The 21,810-nt window shown below is 51.3% G+C and overlaps 2 protein-coding genes across 6 annotated transcripts in view; both read right to left on the bottom strand.

The window, feature by feature from the left end:
- Positions 1-3,751: 3,751 nt before the first annotated feature.
- extl2 (exostosin-like glycosyltransferase 2) lies at positions 3,752-7,689 on the bottom strand. Of its 2 annotated transcripts, none has more exons than XM_064341453.1 (5): positions 7,537-7,689; positions 5,624-6,066; positions 5,065-5,135; positions 4,621-4,736; positions 3,752-4,215 (listed from the first exon to the last, which is right to left on the bottom strand). In XM_064341453.1, the coding sequence occupies exons 1-5, from the start codon at positions 7,539-7,541 to the stop codon at positions 3,831-3,833; spliced, it is 1,020 nt and encodes a 339-aa protein (XP_064197523.1). In that variant the 5' UTR covers positions 7,542-7,689; the 3' UTR covers positions 3,752-3,830. The 2 variants fall into 2 exon arrangements, with proteins under 2 accessions (XP_064197523.1, XP_064197524.1); XM_064341454.1 differs by having other exon boundaries at positions 5,624-6,045; positions 7,522-7,615.
- Positions 7,690-8,518: 829 nt separating this feature from the next.
- LOC135258157 (xenotropic and polytropic retrovirus receptor 1 homolog) overlaps positions 8,519-21,810 on the bottom strand; it is a 33,927-nt gene continuing 20,635 nt past the window's right edge. The window contains exons 5-16 of one of the 4 annotated variants that reach the window (XR_010330889.1): positions 21,380-21,529; positions 20,924-21,007; positions 19,957-20,038; positions 19,656-19,843; positions 19,278-19,457; positions 18,558-18,729; positions 17,337-17,531; positions 16,505-16,671; positions 15,702-15,844; positions 14,989-15,210; positions 12,319-13,507; positions 8,519-12,139 (exon numbers count right to left, since the gene is read on the bottom strand). Coding sequence is in view for 1 of the 4 variants with exons in the window: in XM_064341452.1 (XP_064197522.1) it covers positions 13,447-13,507; positions 14,989-15,210; positions 15,702-15,844; positions 16,505-16,671; positions 17,337-17,531; positions 18,558-18,729; positions 19,278-19,457; positions 19,656-19,843; positions 19,957-20,038; positions 20,924-21,007; positions 21,380-21,529 (1,644 nt within the window). In the remaining 3 variants the exon portion in view is untranslated. Of the gene's footprint in view, positions 13,508-14,988; positions 15,211-15,701; positions 15,845-16,504; positions 16,672-17,336; positions 17,532-18,557; positions 18,730-19,277; positions 19,458-19,655; positions 19,844-19,956; positions 20,039-20,923; positions 21,008-21,379; positions 21,530-21,810 lie in introns of all 4 variants that reach the window. The other 3 variants (XR_010330887.1, XR_010330888.1, XM_064341452.1) reach the window with 3 other exon arrangements.

Below are 21,810 nucleotides of genomic sequence, written 5' to 3' on the forward strand. Positions count from 1 at the left end.
ATCTGGTCACCGTGGTAATGATAACAACAATCACAGCCATGGCCATTACAATAGAATAACGGCAAAAACACGTAAATCAGTCACTAAAAAGTTCTAATGAGTTGAGCAGGTCACACACTGCGACAATAAAAATGCAGCTCCTTCTCACTGTGGTTCCGCAGCACGGCGCTGACCTCTGACCCCAGCGCACTAAAAGCATTCTTCCTGTTGGAATCGTCTGTCGGTGCAAAGACTGAAATGTGATGAGGTGTCCAAAACCGTTGTGCTGATGCGCCTATTTGGAATGCGAGGCTTAAACAGACGGAGAGGATGTGGCCGAGATTGATGAGAAAACATGCCGATTTGTGCTGATTTGTATGAATTTAGGCACAAAATGGCCGACCGCTGGTACCGGACCAGGTTCCTCTCAGAACTATTTGTTTTTTAAGCAGAAATATTTGCTGTTCCCCAGTTCGCAGTCAGCAGCAGACACTTCTAGACTCATGCCCTGCGACAGATTGGCGGCCTGTCCAGGGTGTATTCCTGCCTCTCGCCCCAATGCACGCTGCGATAGGCTCCAGCGCTTGCCACTTCCCTGACCTTTCTTGGCGCAACACCCCCCCCCCCCCTCCAAACACACATCAGGAGTTGCTGCACTGCAAATAAATTCTCCACCTGTGGGAAACAGTGTCATTTATCAATAATGAGCGGGCACCCAAACTTCAAACACAAGTCTGCAACAACAGGACCACAACAAATATGCTATTTTAATTTGACTTTTTTTTTATACCACAGGGAATTAAAATGTAGAAGCATGGCAATATAATTTTTAAAGATAGCAACAGAAAACCAGGTCACAGAGAAGGGCCACTATATTGCATTTTAAATTGTACCTCTGGTTCCCCTTTTAAAACAGTTGGCTTGAGATTGCGTTTGGTACTGAACGTCCCGTTTCAGCTACACAGAAAAACAGCAGGACTATACCGGTCTTCCTCCTTGCGTTATTAAAACAAAAGGTGTGAGCGTTGCGCCAACGCAAACACTCAATAAGTGACAGGCGCGCTGAGAACACACACGTCCCTCCAGTACATAATCTACTGAGGCCTCTGAACGAGCCCGGGCCAGCGCCAGACAGGAAGTGCGCTCCCTATCCGTAGAAGCATCTGCTTTTGGGACACTAAGGTGGCTTTGAGCCATCGGCGGCTACTGCTTCCTCGAACAAGTGGGCTTTACGGGAATTGGTTTAATAGGTATAAATATGAATCCTTACGGTCGGAGTCTCAGGCTGGAATGCAGCGCGATTCTGAGACCAGGCGGCTGCACAGTCATGAAGTGAAATGCTGACCTGATGTCGAGGGGATGAACACACAGCACCGTTTCAGCATCCAGACACACAACAGTTTGAACAGTGACTCAAGTTAACACGCTTCCCCCGCCCCCCCCCCCCGTCCACTGGAAAGGACCTAACTGTACATCTCATAATTCCCTGGCCCCTTCAGCACCCCCACATTGAACTCGGTCAAACAAACAATTACAAAGACAGAATTCTGCCACATAATACAATAACAATATAAATGTTACTGGTTTCCCCTGCGCTCAAATGAGAATGTTATCTAAACTTCCAGAATTTCCGCCAAATCCTCCGGCCCATCGCGTGCTCTAAGCCCAGGGGTTGCGTCTGACGCTGGATTTGTGCCATTCTTACTCCACGCCTAATTAAAACCCTGCACACCGACGTGACCCAAACAGCTTGTAAAATAAGCCCACATCTCGGTCCAGTACTGCGCACCGTAGCCAAACGAGACAGAGCAGCGCAGAGCAGAACGGAGAGCGAAGCGACCAGCCGCTGCGTATGCGCAGGGTCAGCAGGGCCGCGAAACAGGCCAAATGCAGCCGCTTCTGAAGCTCATTTTCAAACAAATAAATATGTTAGAGCAACTCTTGTATCATCATTAGCGTTCTCCGCAGAATTGCTAATCATCTGCCCGGCACTTAGGACAGGGGTCTCAAATCTTATCCAGAAAGGGCCGGTGTGGGTGCAGGTTTTTGTTTTAGCCCAGCACTACAACACCAGATTCAAAATGATCATGGTATTCAGTCAGGACTATGATAAGTAGAATCAGGTGTCTTATTTCTCGGTTAGAACAAAAGCCTGCACTCACTCTGGCCCTTTTCGGATAAGATTGGACACCCCTGACTTAGAACATCTTTCCAGGCCTGAGCTGCCTGGCCATGCTTTCATTTTGGGGGGGGGGGGGTCTCATATTCTTGTCCTGATTTGGAACACGCCCCTTTGTGCCTGTTGGCCTGCAGGGTTTGCGCAGCTGCTGCAGGGCTGCGTAGCCTGCAGGTTCCTGATTGGCCAGAGGCCTCCCCCGAGTCACGCGACAGCCAATCGCACGTCACACTGACGGGCTGTCGGCCAATCAGCGCGGGCAGGCGGGGTTCAGCTCCAGGCCTCGGGGGCACATCGTTGCAGGTGTGTATATTTTTTGGAAGGGAAGAAAAAAAAACCTGCAGACGTGGACTGAACTCGCACGACCACTGCATGGGAAGGAGTCGAAGACCTCGTGATTTTCAGGTTTTATTTATTAAAAAACAACACACAACCGGGAAGGTCTGCAGGGAACAAACACAACCCCAATCCAGAGCTTGCAATAAAAAAACAATCACAGGTCACAGATTTATAACGGTTTCTCTAATCTGTCATAAATCACTGTGCCAGCAAATTTTCATTCATTTCATTTTAAAAATAAAAAGCCAACGCACCATCTCTTTAAATACTTCCACCTTTTCAGGAGGCTCTCTTCCTCTTAAGGCTCCAAAGTTGTTCCTTTAGACAGGAGGGCAGACGGCGAAGCTCAAAACAGGAAATCATTGTTATGGTCACAATACTTCTCACCAATTTTTTCTGGCATATATTCTTGCATTTTATGGAGCCTTCCAGGATGCTGCTATTAATGCTCGTGGGCCCTCTAGTGAGCACACACGAGGAGAACACAGAAGAAAGCATACACTGGCAATTCTTCTTTATCAGTAGTGTATATTCCAGGCACTTTTGGCATATAGACAGTAAAAATCAGACTGAAAAACATGTGGACTTCCAAAAGAAAGCCTTGTTTTTTTATTCTTTAAAAAAAAAATGTTAGTATCCCAATTTTAAAAAAAAAATCATTTTTATCACAGTTGATGGAGTGAACTGCCTCCCTGGCTGTACAGTAACTGCTGCCCAAACGTAGACCCGAGAGCCAATCAGAAAGCCAGGAGGCCAGGGCTGCACTGCCAGCAGAACTCATTAAGGCACCTCATTCAAATGGCTGCCAACCACAACTCATAGTGCATTCTGGGATACGAGTGGTAATGGGGTTGGCTGTCGATTGAAAGGAAACCAGAAAAACTTGTGGCTCTTCAGGACTGGAGTTAAACCTGCAGACGCTGTGGCCCTCCTGGACTGAAGATTGAGTTCCTTTGGTTGTTATCCCAGAGAGCTGGTGCATATGCTGGTTTAAATTCTATGGACATTGAAGAGCCCTCAGAGTTAATTTAATAGTGCACTAATTAGGGAATTAAGTACAGATACACCAACATGACAGGAGCATCAGAACGTTCAGAAGGAGTCTGACCCATCCAGCTGAGCTCTCAGACCTCCTTCCCAGCCGTGCCAAACAATGAGCTCTAAGGAGAGCCATTCCAGCCACCGGGCGGGACAGGGGGGAAGGGGGAGGGGGGCAGGTGGGCGGGCCAGGGCAGGGGGGCAGGGGGCGGGGGACGGGGCAGGGGGGCGGGCAGGGGGAGGGGCGGGGCAGGGGGGCAGGGGGAAAGGGGGCAAGGCAGGGGCGGGTCAGGGCGGGTCACACGCGCGCCTTGTGGTTGGCGTAGCTGGGGAAGCCGAACTGCGAGAGCATGATGTTGGAGTAGCGCAGCGGCATGGAGCCGTAGATCTGCGCCAGGCGGTTCAGGCAGTGCGAGCGCTGCAGCAGGTGCTCCGGCCGGTGCCACATGCCCAGGTGCCCGCTGCGGGCGTCCCGTTCCAGGTTCCGCAGGTCCACGGGCTTCACGAACACGCCCGCCGCCCGGGGCCCCGCCCCCAGCTGCATCGCCACCACGAAGTTCATGGCGATGTCGTCGCAGTTCTGCGTGTCGTCCACCAGGGCGTGCACTTGGGCCGGCTGCTGCTGGAAAAGCCGCAGGTAGCGACGGTGGAAGAAGGCCGCGCCCACCAGCACCATGGAGTACCTGAAACACGGCCAGCACCCGGGGGGGAGGGGGTCATTTACACACACCACACACACACAGACTCAGGTCTCTAGACTCAAGATAAACGTCCTCGCCTCCGTTTGGGAAAAGCGCTAACCGTAGCAGCGACAGGCCACATCAGGGCCCTGCCAGCTCAGACACAGCTCAGCTCCTCAGAGGGGCTGCTTGTGTGACTGAAACACGCCTCTCCACATTCAGAGGGGTGTAGTAACCCTAACCCTAACCCCAACCCTAAACTCTCCCTACTGTCTCCTGGCTTACGGCCGAACGGTCCGTTTGAATCGCCAACATTCAGCTCAGTCCCGCCTTCTCTGAGCCGATGCGATTGGCCAAGCCCCTGACAGCCTGGGGGGCGGGTCCTCCCAGGTGAGGCGTGGCGCTTACCTGTCTCCGCCCGCCTCCTCGGGGTCCTGGAGCTCGAAGCTCCCGTAGCTGTACACCCCAGAGGCCGTGGTCACATGCTTACGGGGAACGAATCCCACAATCTGCTCCGGGAACAGCTGCCATACCCCACCGGGACAGTAGGGGGCGAGAGAGAGGGAGGGAGGAAAAAAAAAAACCCACTTTCAGTCACAGGACATCCCATCAGTCAGCACAGGTCATTAGCAAACACAACAAAAATAATTACCAAGTAAAAAGTTACAGTGACCCCAAAAACACAACGTGTGCTAGAACTCAGTCCAGGTCATACTATTATTCTACACAGACAGCGACTGCAACGGCAAACTCTGAGCTAGCCCTGTGCTAAGCAGCGAGTCTCACTGCACAGAGGAAGGCCTCGTGCTCAGTAACCAGGGAGCGGTGATCTTATTTTGGAACAGGGGTCACCTTCCAGACGGAGAAGGCGAAGCTGAGGTCCGGAGCGCTGACCAGGGTGTCGTCATCCAGCATCAGCACAGCTGTGGACAAGACCACTGATCTCAGAACAGTTGTGTACGATTGGCAGAGACGGGAGCGAGCAAAACTGTGAGACAGGCACCGATCTCAGAACAGCTGCAATAGACAGTTGTAAAAACGTGGAACAGCAGGGGACTGTGGACAGGCAGCTGGAGTCGGCAGTGGATTCTGGAGCTCACACAGACGTGTAAACCACAGTGTTGGTGGGCGGCAGGTCCCCACATCAGTTCATCCCTGACATGAAGCCTGCCGTCCCCCAAATCATAAGAGCACCAGCCAGCTCGTGATAGCCTAGCCTAGCTTAGCTTAGCCTACCCCACCCCACCCCACCCCACCCTAACCGAGCCCAGTCCAGTCCAGCCCATCCCAGCCCAGCCCAGCCCAGCTCAGCTCAGCTCATCCCATCCCAGCCCAGCTCAGCCCATCCCATCCCAGCCCAGCCCAGCCCAGCCCAGCCCAGCCCAGCCCAGCCCAGCCCAGCCCAGCTCACCGTCTGTGTCGATCTCGCTGAAGGCCTGCAGCCGGTTGCGCATGCGGTTGGCGCTCTGCTCCTTGAAGAGGACGGGGACGGGATGGGGCCCCAGGGAGTCCCAGAGGGCCCGCGGCGGGGCCGCGCCCACGTTGTTCCACACCACCAGGACCCGGCGCAGCCGCGGCACCGCCTGGTAGTGGTTGAGCAGCTTCAGCAGGACGTCGGTGCGGTTGTACGTCTGCATGATGATGGTGAAGCCGTCCGCGTCGGCGGCCGCGGGGGGCGCCCCCTGCTGGGGGGCTCCGGCATCGCGGGCGTCCCGGCGACCGGCGGCCCCGCCCTGCTCCTCCGCGGCGGGGAGCAGCAGGGTCAGCCCCGCCCCCACCAGGAGCAGCAGGAGGAGCGGCGCCAGGACGTACGCGTGGCGGACGCTGAGGACCCTGCAGCCGCGTGGGAGGAGCCTGCAGGCAGGAGACCACAGAGCGCGCGACGTTCAGAGCGGCAGGACACCACAGAGCGCGCGATGTTCAGAGCGGCAGGACACCACAGAGCGCGCGATGTTCAGAGCAGCGAGAGATTTTACCCAGCAGCCTGATCACCACCACCATTATGAACCCCCACAGAGCCCCTGGAGATACCCAATGCACATCAAAGCTGTCCAGCAACAAGCTGAAGCAGATCCTATTCCAGGCAGGCCTGGGTCTAATACAGATTTGTTTTTGATTCGGATACTTTTCTGTGCTCTATTGATCTTGCCTGGCGCAGCTGAGTGTGCCAAGAGGAACAGAAGGCGGGGTTTGCACTTTTTACCACAGTGGATCTTACTGATTTTAACACCAGCAAAATAAGGTTTCTCAGCAGTGCGGTAATCATACCGGTATAGTGCCGTGATTAGTGCCCTGGATTTCCAAACCAAAAATGACTAACAGGTGTAGGCTACTATGAGGAGCACTGCTGTTTCGACAGGTTTTAACCACAAATGTGCGCAATGGAATCTCCCAGCCTTTACATGCTATTGTTATTGTACCTTCGTCAATGCACAGAACTATTCTCTACTGCTGCGTTTCTGTTCTGTTTGCGTCTGCGCAAACTATGACTATAGAGCAGTGGTCTCCAACCCTGGTCCTGGAGAGCTACAGGGTCTGCTGATTTTTGTTTTCACCTTAAAAATCAGCACCCAACTGAGACCCAAGACGCCAGGTGAGTTGAGTTAACTGTGTAATCAACTGCTCTAATTGATTCATGAAGTGCTATGAAAACCAGCAGACCCTGTAGCTCTCCAGGACCAGGGTTGGAGACCACTGCTATAGAGAGTAAGTGAACAGGTGGAATGCAGTTTTACCCGCTCTGGAATGTCAGACGCAGAGCAGAAGGACTACAGAAGCGAAGATTAAAAGGCAATGGTTGATGACTGCGGCACATAAGGTAACAACTGTCGTTTGTAACGAACACAAATTAGGCAGACCAGTTTTCACTACCGTACTACCTAGCTAGCTAGTTTGTTGGTAAGCTTCACTCTGTGTCAGGCGCTTACAACAATTTTCAACATTAGTCCACAAAGTACCACAATTTACCCAGCTAGCTAGAATTTACACTATATTTATGTACAGTACAATAACAATACTAGCTGGCTTATGATTTAATGGATCATCAACCGAGTTCCTTTTTTCTCCCTCGATATAAAGAAGAAACTGAGGTGCCCTTCCAAAACACTGCGCCTGTTCCAAAGTTTTCTTTGGCTAACTTAAGCCGTTTTTCATATTTAAGCTACATTACGGCTAGCTAACACACTGTTGCATGTTCACCCCCAAAACAAACCACGTAAAGTAAACACTGGCCAACGTATTTTTTATGCACTCCGTTTTATAAAGGTATACGCAACCACGCAAACAAAAGCATAATTGTACAGACTAAACACTTCAAAACAGTACCTCATTTCAGCCAACTACCGTAACCCACTTCCTTCGAAAACGTGTCCTCGAAAGTTTTGCGCTTTTGCGCAGGCGTACAGCGTCGTGCACCGGCAACAGAAATTTGTACTTGACGATGGGCTAACGCAGGCTACGCAGATTCCAAGGATGCTGCGTCCTTGTGGATTACACATCTGTGGACGAGCGCGGGGCCACTTGCAAATTGTGTACCACACATAGACCGCATAAAAATAGGTAACGCACAATGAACTGTACATTGAGTGTACATGAAGAGTCAACTCCACTACGTACCACGGGAAGCCTGTCTTCGCATTAACCGGAGATGTCAATACAATTCTGTGCAATACACTCAGCCGGTTGCCATTTTTTTTTACCATCATATTCGCTCGCAGGTCGCCAACTGCTCTCGAAAAGCTGCGTAAAAACCCCTTTCACGCCTTCAGTTAGCGTTGGAATTGAACCACCGAGCTCTCCATTAAAACACACGGCTCTGAATCGCGTGGTCAGGCTCGTAAGTTTGACAGTTGTGCACCTGCAAGGGAATGCAATTGAATTAATTTAATAACATATTTTCACCCATCTTCAGTGAATGCAGTTACACATTTCTACTGATGAGAAGTAAAAATATAATGATAAAATATGTTAGGAAAAGAAGACAGCTAGGCCACTCAACTGTTATTTACTATAATTCATAAAATAACATAGGTTGTGTGTTTTATGAGAAGCATTTACCTGGTTTACCTGTCAGTCTTAGGTGAACTGGCAGTCATATTAAGAATGTTTTGAAACATTTCCTACCCTTTTCTTAATCTCACTGGTAATACATGTTTAATATTTTTAATGTTTTTGCAGACAAACTATACCCAGAGTTTAGATATCTTTTAATGGACTGAAAATATCCCCTTTTTGGAGATTTTAACCGTTTCCATATTTCATATATGTACAGGTGTAATATTTGTCACTTACAGCCCACACGAAAAAGCAGAGAAGCATGTCTCAACCTTTATAAATCAGAGTGGTTTATAAAACCAAGATAATTCAGGATGACCAACATGTATACACAACAATCTCCCATCAGTATAGCGTTCGGATTACAGCATAGTACACTTAACATTTACACACTACATGTAAAAAGGTGATTAAGACATGTTCCTTATGTTTTTATACCCAACTTTCTGTATATTTCCTTAAACACACAGCCATATAACAATTTATTTGCTATTAAAAAAGAAAAGAAAAAAAGCTTAAGTACAATCTATCGTCTCTAAACTAGACACCGTCACAACGATTTGTGTGAAAAAAACGAAACAAAAAAAAAAGTACATCAAAATAAAGAAGTAGAGATACAGGGAACATTTTTTACACATACCACCCCCCCACCCCACCCCCCAAATAAAAATGTCCATTTGGGCGGATTCTGTAGCACGGAGTCCAGTCATTTGGCTTAGAGAGGGACTGCAGCACTGACCGCTCAGCTCAAAGCTGCTCAGCTCATCCCTGGTCGGGTGTGTTCAGTCATTACCTGTGTGAACCCCGCGAGTGATTCACCTGTATGGAGCGCTGCAGGTGTCTCCCCCGTTTACCTGCTCGCTTTTTCACCTGCTTTCGCCTCCCCCCCCCCTTTTCATACCCCGGGGGAAGGGGGAGGAGCCATGGAACATGAGGACACTGGTCACTTTGCATATTTGCTGACATCTTTCAAGACAAATCCAAGAAAAATAAAATAACAGGAGTGCTCCTTTTATGTGAGTGTGAGTGTGTGTGTATGTGTGTGTGTGCATAAAGCAGTGATCAAGACCACAAGCCCATGTTTACTGGCATTAATTACACATCCACATAATTATAGAACACAGGTACATGCTGGAAAATATAAAAGCAGCATGTGGACAGACATGAGATGGGTGTGGTTAAGGTGTGAGAGGGAGAGAGGGAGTGTGATGGGCAATAGCTTCATATATGGGGATGGAAGCACACACGCACACACACACGCAAGCACACACATGCACAAGCACACACGCTCGCACACACACAAGCACACATGCAAGCACACACACACATCCCCCCACACACACACCTGTGAATGTGTGTGGATGTAGCTGAGTTCAAAGGAAAGTGACTTGGCTGAATCCTCTCTGGTAGAAGATCAGCTCCCAAGCAGTCAGTATAGCACCATTCCGCAGCTTCCTCTGAGAGTAGCATTGCTGCTACTGTACGTGCGCTGCAAAGCCTGTTTGAACAGGTTAGCATTGCTGCTACTGTACATGTACTACAAAGCCTGTTTGAACAGGTTAGCATTGCTGCTACTGTACATGTACTACAAAGCCTGTTTGAACAGGTTAGCATTGCTGCTACTGTACGTGCGCTACAAAGCCTGTTTGAGCAGGTTAGCATTGCTGCTACTGTACGTGCGCTACAAAGCCTGTTTGAGCAGGTTAGCATTGCTGCTACTGTACGTGCGCTACAAAGCCTGTTTGAACAGGTTAGCATTGCTGCTACTGTACGTGCGCTGCAAAGCCTGTTTGAACAGGTTAGCATTGCTGCTACTGTACGTGCGCTACAAAGCCTGTTTGAACAGGTTAGCATTGCTGCTACTGTACGTGCGCTACAAAGCCTGTTTGAACAGGTTAGCATTGCTGCTACTGTACACCTGCTGCTGTAAAGCCTGTTTCCCGTAGCTCAGCTGAACCCCTGAGCAGTGGTGAGCAGAGATAAATGGGTGGTTAGCATGCTGCCATTAGCATAGACCACGTCCCCCCCCCCCCCCCCCCCTCTGGAATGACCCCCACAGCCAAACAGCGTCTTCACAAGAGAAGAAAAACGCTTCCTTAGTAAGCCTCCCTGTTCCTCCGAGTGCATAGCAACAAGAGCACGTTCACCACACTTTAAAAAAGAACCGACATATTCAAATGGACCAATCCCAGCTTTACATCTCTGGGCTGTTACCAATGAACGCAATGGCAAAATGTTACGCAAACTAAACCGAGAAATAAAGACGATGGGAAGGGGGACAGCTGAGACTTAGCAACACTGAGTTCGACAACTGGAAGGACACATTAGATGTGGACTTCAATTCTCTGTTGTGAGTCTCAGAACCTTGATGTCATAACAGGTGGAGTTTCTTCAGAACTCTGACATCACGAGGGGCGGGGTTTCTACACGCTCCAGAGAAATTGGCCTAAAACTCACGACTGACACACGGGTGGGTGGAGCCACACACAGACACTCTTCAGACAGGACAGTATGCAAAGCGTTTTGGAACAGGTTAACACAGGTGACCTGTCCTGCTGCAGAACTCTGAGGCTGGCCCCAGGTAGGCTGCATTATAACATGGGCATGGGCTGAGCTAAAATGAGCGGAATAAACAGCCCCCACAAGCACAGGCTGGGGAGGGAGTGGACGGCCGTCACTGTTCAGCATGACTGAGCCACCGAGCATGCATCGCAGTGTATCAACATTACAACAGGAATAAATAGTGCAATAAATACCCACAGGATGTAATGACCATATAAGGAATGTATAGGAATGGTGGAGCTTCTCTGGGTTTTTTTAATTGGTTTAAAAATTGCTTTGGATTATTTTTGGAATATTGTTCTACCTCCTGTTTATGACAGGTGCACGAGATGACAACTCTCACCTGGTCCGATCAACAAGAAGTTTAAAAGTTTGCTGTTAAAAAAAACAAAAAAACAAATGCTAAATAACAGTAATGCAAGCTATTAGCACAGGAGAACATTTCTCAGGGGAAAACATGCACATTTTTACTGACCATGGGACATCTGTGTGAGCGGAAGTCAGTGTGTGGGGGCGTGCACTAAATAAACTTGCTGAGCGACAGGTCTTCAACAGGTTCCCATGACTACTACATGGAGCCAAATCTACTCCTGTGAACAGGGCCCTACCCTGCTGACCTGTCTGTCACCTGCTGACCCCGCCCATTGCCTCACATGGACACACCCCCCATGACCCAACTCACAAGCCTGAAAACCTTCTGCCATTGACAGACAGGTGAGAAGAGAGGATTCGCTTGTGCATCAGAGGAGCAGAATGTGACTGTTTCACACACAGACGGCCCACTGCCTCTCCGCTACACTACAGAACGCACCTGCTGCACAGGAGGATTTAACACTCGAGCAGAAAACACAAACCCTCAGGAAAGTGTACTTCAGTGAGCAGGTGATGGCAGCCCCTCAGCGAGTGGGAGGGGCTGAGACTGTAGCCATGCTAACAGGCACAGCTAACAGAATGAACTGCACCTGGTTCTTGCTAACAGGCACAGCTAACAGAATGAACTGCGCCTGCTTCTTGCTAACAGGCACAGCTAACAGAATGAACTGCGCCTGCTTCTTGCTAACAGGCACAGCTAACAGAATGAACTGCGCCTGCTTCTTGCTAACAGGCACAGCTAACAGAATGAACTGCGCCTGCTTCTTGCTAACAAGCACAGCTAACAGAATGAACTGCGCCTGCTTCTTGGTCCTAATCTGGGCTAGAGGCGCAATCACTGCAGTACAGTCAACAGAGTCAAGGGTGGGTCAGCTACAACCTCAGTTTAAAAGAAGAGGAAGTGAAGCACAGCCACACACACAGGTAGGCTGGGGGACACCTGTCTGTACCTACACAGCCACACACACAGGTAGGCTGGGGGACACCTGTCTGTACGTACACAGTCAGACACACAGTCAGGCTGGCTGTACCTGTCTGTACCTACACAGCCACACACACAGTCAGGCTGGGGACACCTGTCTCTACCTGCACAGCCACACACAGTCAGGCCGGGGACACCTGTCTGTACCTGCACAGCCACACACAGCCAGGCTGGGGGACATCTGTCTGTACCTGGAGACGCATCGCAGCGCCTGAACGCCATTAATGGCTTCCTCATCCATAAACACAACACAAAGCTACTGCATACCTGGGTAAGTTAGCGCTCATGGCTGTGTCTACGTGTCACTTCAGCTCCTGGCCGTCGCTGGCTGGGACGGCCGGTGTGGGAGGGGCTAATGTGTGTGGGAGGAGTTTCCTCACTGGTTCTAAACCACGCCCAGGCCACACGGCGCTTTCATAAAGCCCTTGGCGCTCGGCGGGAGACCACATGACGCCGCGGCCAGCTTTAACAAGAAACGCTTCCGATTCATTGCACAGACATTCAAGCCATTCTCCTTTTCATAAATAATAATGAAAAAAACAAACAGACAAACTCTCAAACATACAGAAAAAAAATAAAGCTATTCACAGATAACAAATAAAGTGTATGTGTCCGTACATATATATAGCGAAGGCTTGTTTCCTGAATTTTTTGTTTCCTAACGGCGAAATGAAGAACCTCATCAAAACAGATCAACAGGACGAACAAGCTGTCAGTGGAATATGCTGAACGAATCACAGTCCAGTTCAGTCACTCTTCTCTTCACTTGTATTACTTTCTCATTCTCTGCTGAGCTCCATACACACACAAATCTGAGTAAAAAGTCATTTGCTTTCTGCTTGATTTCACCTTGGTGATTTTAAGTCTAATCAAATGTGTAAAAAAACAAATTTAAAAAAAAAAAAACATTAAAAAAAGGAAATTTATGAAAAACAGGTATGATCCCTGGAGTCTGATTTGTCTGCATATGCACATGTGTGCGTGTGAGAGTGCGTGTACATGTGAGAGTTGCTGAAAGGGTGTGGTCCCTGGCAGGTGAGAGGATGTGGTCCCTGGCAGGTGAGAGGATGTGGTCCCTGGCAGGTGAGAGGATGTGGTCCCTGGCAGGTGAGAGGGTGTGATTCCTGGCAGGTGAGAGGATGTGATTCCTGGCAGGTGAGAGGGTGTGATTCCTGGCAGGTCAGTGGGTGTGGTCCCTGGCAGGTGAGAGGGCGTGGTCCTGGCAGGTGAGTGGGCGTGGTCCTGGCAGGTGAGTGGGCAGGGTCTCAGGTGTACGCCTCATCGTCCGTGTCCTCGATCAGCACCTTGGTGTCGCGGGTCTTGGACCTGTGGCAGAGGAGCAGAGAGTCACTTAGAACTGGGAACAGGGGTACTCAGAGTGTGTCAAGGAAGAGGAGTAGAGTCAGAGCAGCAGAGCCAGAGTCAGAGCAGCAGACTCAGAGCAGCAGAGTCAGAGTCAGAGCAGTAGACTCAGAGCAGCAGAGTCAGAGTCAGAGCAGTAGACTCAGAGCAGTAGAGTCAGAGCAGTGGAGTCAGAGTCAGAGCAGTAGAGTCAGAGCAGCAGACTCAGAGCAGTAGAGTCAGAGCAGCAGACTCAGAGCAGCAGAGTCAGAGCAGCAGACTCAGAGCAGTAGAGTCAGAGCAGCAGAGTCAGAGTCAGAGCAGTAGAGTCAGAGCAGCAGACTCAGAGCAGTAGAGTCAGAGCAGCAGACTCAGAGTAGTAGACTCAGAGCAGTAGAGTCAGAGCAGCAGACTCAGAGCAGTAGAGTCAGAGCAGCAGACTCAGAGCAGCAGAGTCAGAGCAGTAGAGTCAGAGCAGCAGACTCAGAGCAGCAGTCAGAGCAGCAGACTCAGAGCAGTAGACTCAGAGCAGTAGAGTCAGAGCAGCAGACTCAGAGCAGTAGAGTCAGAGCAGCAGACTCAGAGCAGCAGTCAGAGCAGTAGAGTCAGAGCAGCAGACTCAGAGCAGTAGAGTCAGAGCAGCAGACTCAGAGCAGTAGAGTCAGAGCAGCAGACTCAGAGCAGCAGAGTCAGAGCAGTAGAGTCAGAGCAGCAGACTCAGAGCAGTAGAGTCAGAGCAGCAGACTCAGAGCAGTAGAGTCAGAGCAGCAGACTCAGAGCAGTAGACTCAGAGCAGTAGAGTCAGAGCAGTAGAGTCAGAGCAGCAGACTCAGAGCAGCAGACTCAGAGCAGTAGAGTCAGAGCAGCAGACTCAGAGCAGTAGAGTCAGAGCAGCAGACTCAGAGTAGTAGACTCAGAGCAGTAGAGTCAGAGCAGCAGACTCAGAGCAGCAGAGTCAGAGCAGTAGAGTCAGAGCAGCAGACTCAGAGCAGCAGAGTCAGAATAGCAGAGTCAGAGTCAGAGCAGCAGACTCAGAGCAGCAGAGTCAGAGCAGTAGAGTAAGAGCAGCAGACTCAGAGCAGCAGAGTCAGAGTCAGAGCAGTAGAGTCAGAGCAGCAGACTCAGAGCAGCAGAGTCAGAATAGCAGAGTCAGAGTCAGAGCAGCAGACTCAGAGCAGCAGAGTCAGAGCAGTAGAGTCAGAGCAGCAGACTCAGAGCAGCAGAGTCAGAGTCAGAGCAGCAGACTCAGAGCAGCAGACTCAGAGCAGCAGAGTCAGAATAGCAGAGTCAGAGTCAGAGCAGCAGACTCAGAGCAGCAGAGTCAGAGCAGTAGAGTCAGAGCAGCAGACTCAGAGCAGCAGAGTCAGAGTCAGAGCAGCAGACTCAGAGCAGTAGAGTCAGAGCAGCAGACTCAGAGCAGCAGAGTCAGAGTCAGAGCAGCAGACTCAGAGCAGCGGGGGCCGTACTGGGAGGCGAGCCGCGGGCGGCGCAGGGACATGCTGTAGCTGCGCTTCCAGCTCTTCTTGCCCTGCCGGTTGCGCACGCCGTCCTCCTGGTCCATCATCTGCTCCAGCAGCGTCTGGTCGTCGGCGTTGAGCGGCGCCACCGAGATGTCCCGCACCGCCCGGAACTCGCCGCAGTTGTTCAGGTGCTCGTTCTCCAGCCGGAAGAAGTTCCACACAAACCGCCTGCACCGCGGACGGACCGGGCGGAGGAGAGGAGGGGAGGGGCGGAGAGGAGGAGTGAAAGGTAAAGAGGAGGATAAGAATGAGGGGGTGTTGTCATTACACTTTAACACTCCCCTGGTGTAAAGGCAGTGGGAACTACACCGTAACCACGACGAAGTGAGCTCTGTGGAACGCCCCTTTGTTCTGCTCATTGGCCAAACCGGGCCTTGGTAGAACTCTCCCCGTCACCATGATTCCGCATCACTTCTTAAAGGTACCGAGCGCACAAAGCCATTCCATCCCACGGAAAATCAGTGAAAAATGCACTGTACAGGGCTCACCACAAGGGGTGCTGTTGGCAGTATATTGGCGTTATGTGCAGGGCTCACCACAGGGGGCGCTGTTGGCAGTATATGGGCGTTATGTGCAGGGCTCACCACAGGGGGCGCTGTTGGCATTATGGCAGTGACTGCAGGGCTCACCACAGGGGGCGCTGTTGGCAGTAGGCTCACCTGAAGACCTCGAGCGGGGCCAACACGGTGGTGAGGATGTCGCTGGTGTTGGGGGTGATGAGGTTGACGGTGCTGAGGGAGAAGGGGATGGTCCAGGCGAAACGCAGGATGGCATCTTCCACTATGGCACAGTAGTAATAAGCCTGCAGGACACACCCACACAAGCACGGTCAGCCACGCCCACCGGCCACACCCACATCAAGCCACGCCCATTATTAATCACACCTTTCATTAGTCGCACCCACCGCCAGCCAACTGTCATGCTCATATTCAGCCACACCCCTCATTACCTATGCCCACATCCAGCCACACCCACATTCAGCTGCACCAATCAGCCACGCCGGTGATTAAACAAGCTGATCTCCTCTTAGCCGCCTACAGAGCACAGAGCGTGTTCTCCTGCACACACACACACACACATCAGACAGTGTGGCTCTTTCTGTCTGGTAACATGACCGTACGGCACTACAACGTATAGCAGTGTCTGATGATTTTCAGTGTGTTTCTCCTCTCAGTCCCATCCTCTGGTGTCCGGTCGAACCCGCCCCTCAGTGCCTCTCAGTGACATCACACCAGAGCAGAGAGGAGGCCTCTCAAAACCTCTCATTTCTGAACTGAGGCCCACTCCATACGGTAGCCCTAAAAGTACGCGGCTGCGTTGGTCAAGGCGTCTGCGACAGCTGCACTGGGCAGGGAGGGGCTGTGCCGTGCTGGCAGGAGGGGGGCTCTGGCCTGGGAGGATATGATTGGCTGTGGGGCAGCAGAGGGGTGGGTGTGAGATGCGATTGGTTCAGAGGGCTCACTTTCTGCGGGTAGACGATCTCCTCCCTGAGGAAGGTGTTCTCCCCGGCGCCGCGGTCGAACAGACCCCAGTCCATCTTCAGGTCCCAGATCAGCGTGTAGCACGAGCTCACCACGGAACACACCATCAGCAGGTAGAAGAACACCTGGTAGTCATCGTGTTCCTCAGCTGCAGGGAAGACAGAGAGAGCGAGAGAGAGAAAGAGGGAGAGAGGGGAAGATGGTCAGGATTAGCTATGATACAGGTAGACATGTTGATACCGGAAATAACCTTAATCTGTGCTTTTGTATTCTCTTCCATAGTTAAAAAAAGAGTACACAAAGATGCTGTAGGATACTGTACTTTAGCATGTTTCCTTAGGCATCAACATGCTGTAAATTCACAATAATAACTGCTGCCACTAGAGGGAGATCATGTGCCACGCAAAGCTCGACTGCGACTGCCGTTATGAACAGGACATCATAAATACGGGCATAAAGCTAAACAGTAATGGCCGCTCTTCGGGTTTAAATTACATCACATTTACTTAGCAGATGCTCTGATCTGGAGAACATCAGCGTTTGCCGCCGGAGAACAGAAGTGTGACATCAGCAAGATGCACCGCAGGCCCATTTATCATCGAAAAAGTGTAAAGCGACTCCATATAAACCAAAAATCATTATTCATGATATCTTTTACAATGTTCTCATTTCTCTCTCAGGAAGTTAGGAGGTGTTAAGGAGCTTGTGAGCTGCTACAGCCTCCCTCCCCCTCTCTCTCACCCTCCCTCCCCTCCCTCCACCTCCCTCTCTTCCTCTCTCTCTCATCCTCCCTCCCTCCCCTCCCCCCCTCACCTTTGTGAGTTTTGTAGAGGGCGGTGAAGGTCACCACAAAGAAGGTTGTGGAGTACTTCCCGGCGTTGGCCAGGTGAGGGAAGGCACGCTTGGTGTCACGGTAGCGGCGCAGGCACTGCACGAAGCGGAACCACGCCGGCAGGCACTGGATCACCGCCCGCACGCCGTACGCATAACTGTGGCACACCTGGCCGCCTGCACGAACAAAGCCCATTGGTCAGCCAATCAGCGAACCAGCCAATCAAACAACCCACAGGTGTGTTACCCAGAATGCATCACAGTCGTATGCTCAGGCCTGTGCTACAGGTGTGTGTTACCCAGAATGCATCACAGGCGCATGCTCAGGCCTGTGCTACAGGTGTGTGTTACCCAGAATGCATCACAGGCGCATGCTCAGGCCTGTGCTACAGGTGTGTGTTACCCAGAATGCATCACAGGCGCATGCTCAGGCCTGTGCTACAGGTGTGTGTTACCCAGAATGCATCACAGGCGCATGCTCAGGCCTGTGCTACAGGTGCGTTACAGATGCATGTAACCCGTTTCAGGAGTTACATGTGCATGCAGCAGGCGGGTATTACAGGCGTGAGTTTCAGGTGTGTTACAGGTGTGTCACAGGTGTGTTACAGGTGTATGTTACAGGTGTGTCACAGGTGTGTGTTACAGGTGTGTCACAGGTGTGTGTTACAGGTGTGTGTCACAGGTGTATGTTACAGGTGTGTTACAGGTGTGTTACAGGTGTGTCACAGGTGTGTTACAGGTGTGTGTCACAGGTGTGTGTTACAGGTGTGTGTCACAGGTGTGTTACAGGTGTATGTTACAGGTGTCACAGGTGTGTGTTACAGGTGTGTCACAGGTGTGTGTTACAGGTGTGTGTCACAGGTGTATGTTACAGGTGTGTGTTACAGGTGTGTCACAGGTGTGTTACAGGTGTGTGTCACAGGTGTATGTTACAGGTGTGTGTCACAGGTGTGTTACAGGTGTGTGTCACATGTGTATGTTACAGGTGTGTGTTACAGGTGTGTGTTACAGGTGTATGTTACAGGTGTGTTACAGGTGTGTGTTACAGGTGTGTCACAGGTGTGTGTTACAGGTGTGTGTCACAGGTGTGTCATAGGTGTGTTACAGGTGTGTGTCACAGGTGTGTCACAGGTGTGTTACAGGTGTGTGTCACAGGTGTATGTTACAGGTGTGTTACAGGTGTGTGTTACAGGCGTGTCTCACTCTTGCTGCTGTCCGGGAGCAGGCCTTTCTTCTCTGTCCAGTCCAGCTCGAAGCTGTAGAAGCACACCAGGTACTCCAGGTCCATCAGCACCATCACCAACGAGTTGAGCTGGTCTGCCAGCCAGAAATCTGCAAACTCCACTCTGTGGAAGGGCGCGGTGAACACACGGAACTGAGGAGTGGGAGGGAGGGAGGGAGAGAGAGAGAGAGAGAGAAAGAGGGAGGGAGAGAGAGAGAGAGGGAGGGGGAGAGAGAGGGAAAGAGGAAGGGAGAGAGAGGGGGAGAGGGTGAGAGGGAGGGAGAGAGAGAGAATGGGAGAGAGACAGGGAGAGAGAGAGGGAGGCAGAGAGAGAGAGAGAGGGAGGAGAGAAAGAGGGAAAGAGGGAGGGAGAGAGAGGGGGAGAGAGTGAGAGGGAGGGAGAGAGAGAATGGGAGAGAGACAGGGAGAGAGAGAGGGAGGCAGAGAGAGAATGGGAGAGAGAGAGAGGGAGGGAGGGAGAGAGAGGGGGAGAAAGGAATAAGTAAAAGCCCATATTTACTCCCTATAGAACACAGGAATAAGTACTGTCCAGTGCGGCCTGGCCTCCTGAGTTTCTACACTGTTCTGAGGTTTACAGAGCAAACAGGAAACAGAACTGATCTGGGAACAGTACTGGGTGTACAGAGCAAACAGGAAACCGAACTGATCTGGGAACAGTACTGGGTGTACAGAGCTCTTACCAGCAGCTTGAGCAGCCAGAAGCGAGATTTGTAGTAGCAGGTCTTGAAGGGGTTGATGAGGAAGAGGAGCATGAAGCCGTACAGGATGAGAGGGTTGGCCTGCATGGGCACCAGGATGGACTTGTAGTACAGACAGGACAGGATACTGATACACCACAGCACCCCCAAAAAGCCCGCTATCTGCAGAGCGACAGAGGGGATACATCAGCATTATGGATACGTCGAGAAGAAGAGGGAGAAAGGGAGGGATGGTGAAAAAGAAGAGGGGGAGAGAGGGAGAGAGTACAATGAGAGAAAAAGCAAAAAACATGAGTATTAACAGCCACGAGCAGCCCGCAGCGATGTGGACTGGGCTGGGAGCCGCAGCTGAAGCCTCACCTCGAACAGGTGCTGGTGGGACAGGTTGTTTCGGGGGTTCAGCTCGAAGATGAGCACGTGGTTCACCCCCGCCTGCCGCCAGCCGTACGTGTTGATGCCCAACAGGAAGAGGAACTGGATCAGCAGGAAGCCGCCACGGTAAATGCGCACCAGCGGCCACACGTTGGGCTTGTCTATCAGCACCACGCCTGCAATGCACCATGGGAAGAGTGTTCGTCTCCGGCTGCAGGAAGGAGCCCGTCACGCATTCAGCATACTGATACACAGTGTGCAGTGCATTGTGGGAGACAGGCTAACTCACCGCTCAGGATGAAGGCGATGGTGAGGGCGATGAAGACCCCGCAGTACAGACCCACCCGGAAGGTGGTCCACGCTGGCGCAGGCTGAAGAACACAGACAGAGACAGGTCGGAACACAGACGGGTCAGAACAGACACAAACGGGTCAGAATACAGACACAAACGGGTCGGAACACGACAAAACGGTCAGAACACAACAAACGGGTCAGACACGACCAACAGTCGAACACAGGATCAGAACCAGCACACAGTGCACCGGCGCAGAACACAACGTCTAACAGCACAATCAAACATCCAAGCGGTCGAAACAGACAAGGGTGAACACAACGGCAGAACACAAGGGAGAAAACAGAACACAGATCAACCTCGTGCTCCCTGCTCTAAGCCAAAATCAGCATTAAACAGGGAATACTGTGCAGATGACAGTATCAATCTGTGACGTAGGATTTTAAATACTTCATTGTGAATTCTAAACATTTGCAAGGCAGCACACAGTAAGGGCCTGTCATTTTTCCCTGTCCCAGGAGATGACACACTCCATTAAATTAATGAGTAATTAAGGAGAGAAATAAAGCATTGTGATGTCAACTATAATCAGACCAGTCAACCCTGCATGAGTCACACACTGGAGTCACATGACAGCTGTAGACACATGACAGCGTGTGTGTGTGCAAGTGTGTGCGTGTGTGAGTGAATGTGTGTGTGGGGGGGAGTGTGTATGTGTGTGTGTGTGAGTGTGTGTGTGTGTGTGTGCGTGTGTGGGGGGGGGTGTGTGTGTGTGTGATATGTGTGTGTGTGTGAGTGTGTGTGTGTGTGTGTGTGTGTGTGTGTGGGGGGAAGTGTGTGTGTGTGTGTGTATGTGCGTGTGTTTGTATGTGTGGGGGGGAGTGTGTGTGTGTGTGTGTATATGTGTGTGTGTGTGTGTGTGTGTGTGGGGGGGGGGGGGGGTGTAAGTGTGTATAAGTCTCACCTGTGCTGCACCCAGTGGGGGCACTCTCAGCCTCTTCATGGCTTTCTGTCTGTCCCCCCCCTCCAGCTCTGTCGTGACCAGGGCCTGTAGAGACACACACACACACACACACATGCACACGCACGCGCACACACAGACACACACACATTTAAGGCATGTGGCAGTATGAAAGAGATATGTGAGTGAGCCTTATTAGATCCAAAATGGTGGCTGGTGCAGTGGGGCAAGTGAGCCACCCAAGAGCCAGAATGGCAGCCCAGCGTTGAGTAATGAGTGGGCTGTGTTAGGGCCAGAATTGCGGTCCAGGGTGGAGTTATGAGCGGGCTGTGTTAGAGCCAGAATGGCGGTCCAGGGTGGAGTTATGAGCGGGCTGTGTTAGAGCCAGAATGGCGGTCCAGGGTGGAGTTATGAGCGGGGTGTGTTACAGCCAGAATGGCGGCAGATGCGGAGTCGTGCCTCAGTCTCAGAGATGAGCTGGGTGATCTTCTTGCAGGTGTAGAACGGAGCCACCTCCACGTGCGCCACCCGCCAGTCCACTCCCCGCCCCGTCTCCAGGATCTTATCATGCTTCTTCAGAATCTTCCGGAAACCCGTGAAATTCAGATTCTGCAAAAGAAACAGATTAAACGAAACAGCACAGTCTGAGACTGACAGTAAACATGACCATAAAGAGCCTGACAGTGTTCTTTATTTACACGTCTTATCTTCACCCCTGAATGTGCACTTCAGACACTAGCAGAGCAGATCTCAACTGAACTGAACCACAGTGCACATTACAACGAGGGAGAGAGGGAGCGAGGCAGAGGAGAAGGAAGGGTGGGTGGGAGAGAGACAGAGAGAGGGAAGAAGGGTGAGAAAGTGAGTAGAAATATGGAATTAGAAAGAGA

This window comes from Anguilla rostrata, chromosome 6, assembly GCF_018555375.3.
Source record: "Anguilla rostrata isolate EN2019 chromosome 6, ASM1855537v3, whole genome shotgun sequence".
In the NCBI taxonomy this organism is placed as follows: Eukaryota; Metazoa; Chordata; class Actinopteri; order Anguilliformes; family Anguillidae; genus Anguilla; species Anguilla rostrata.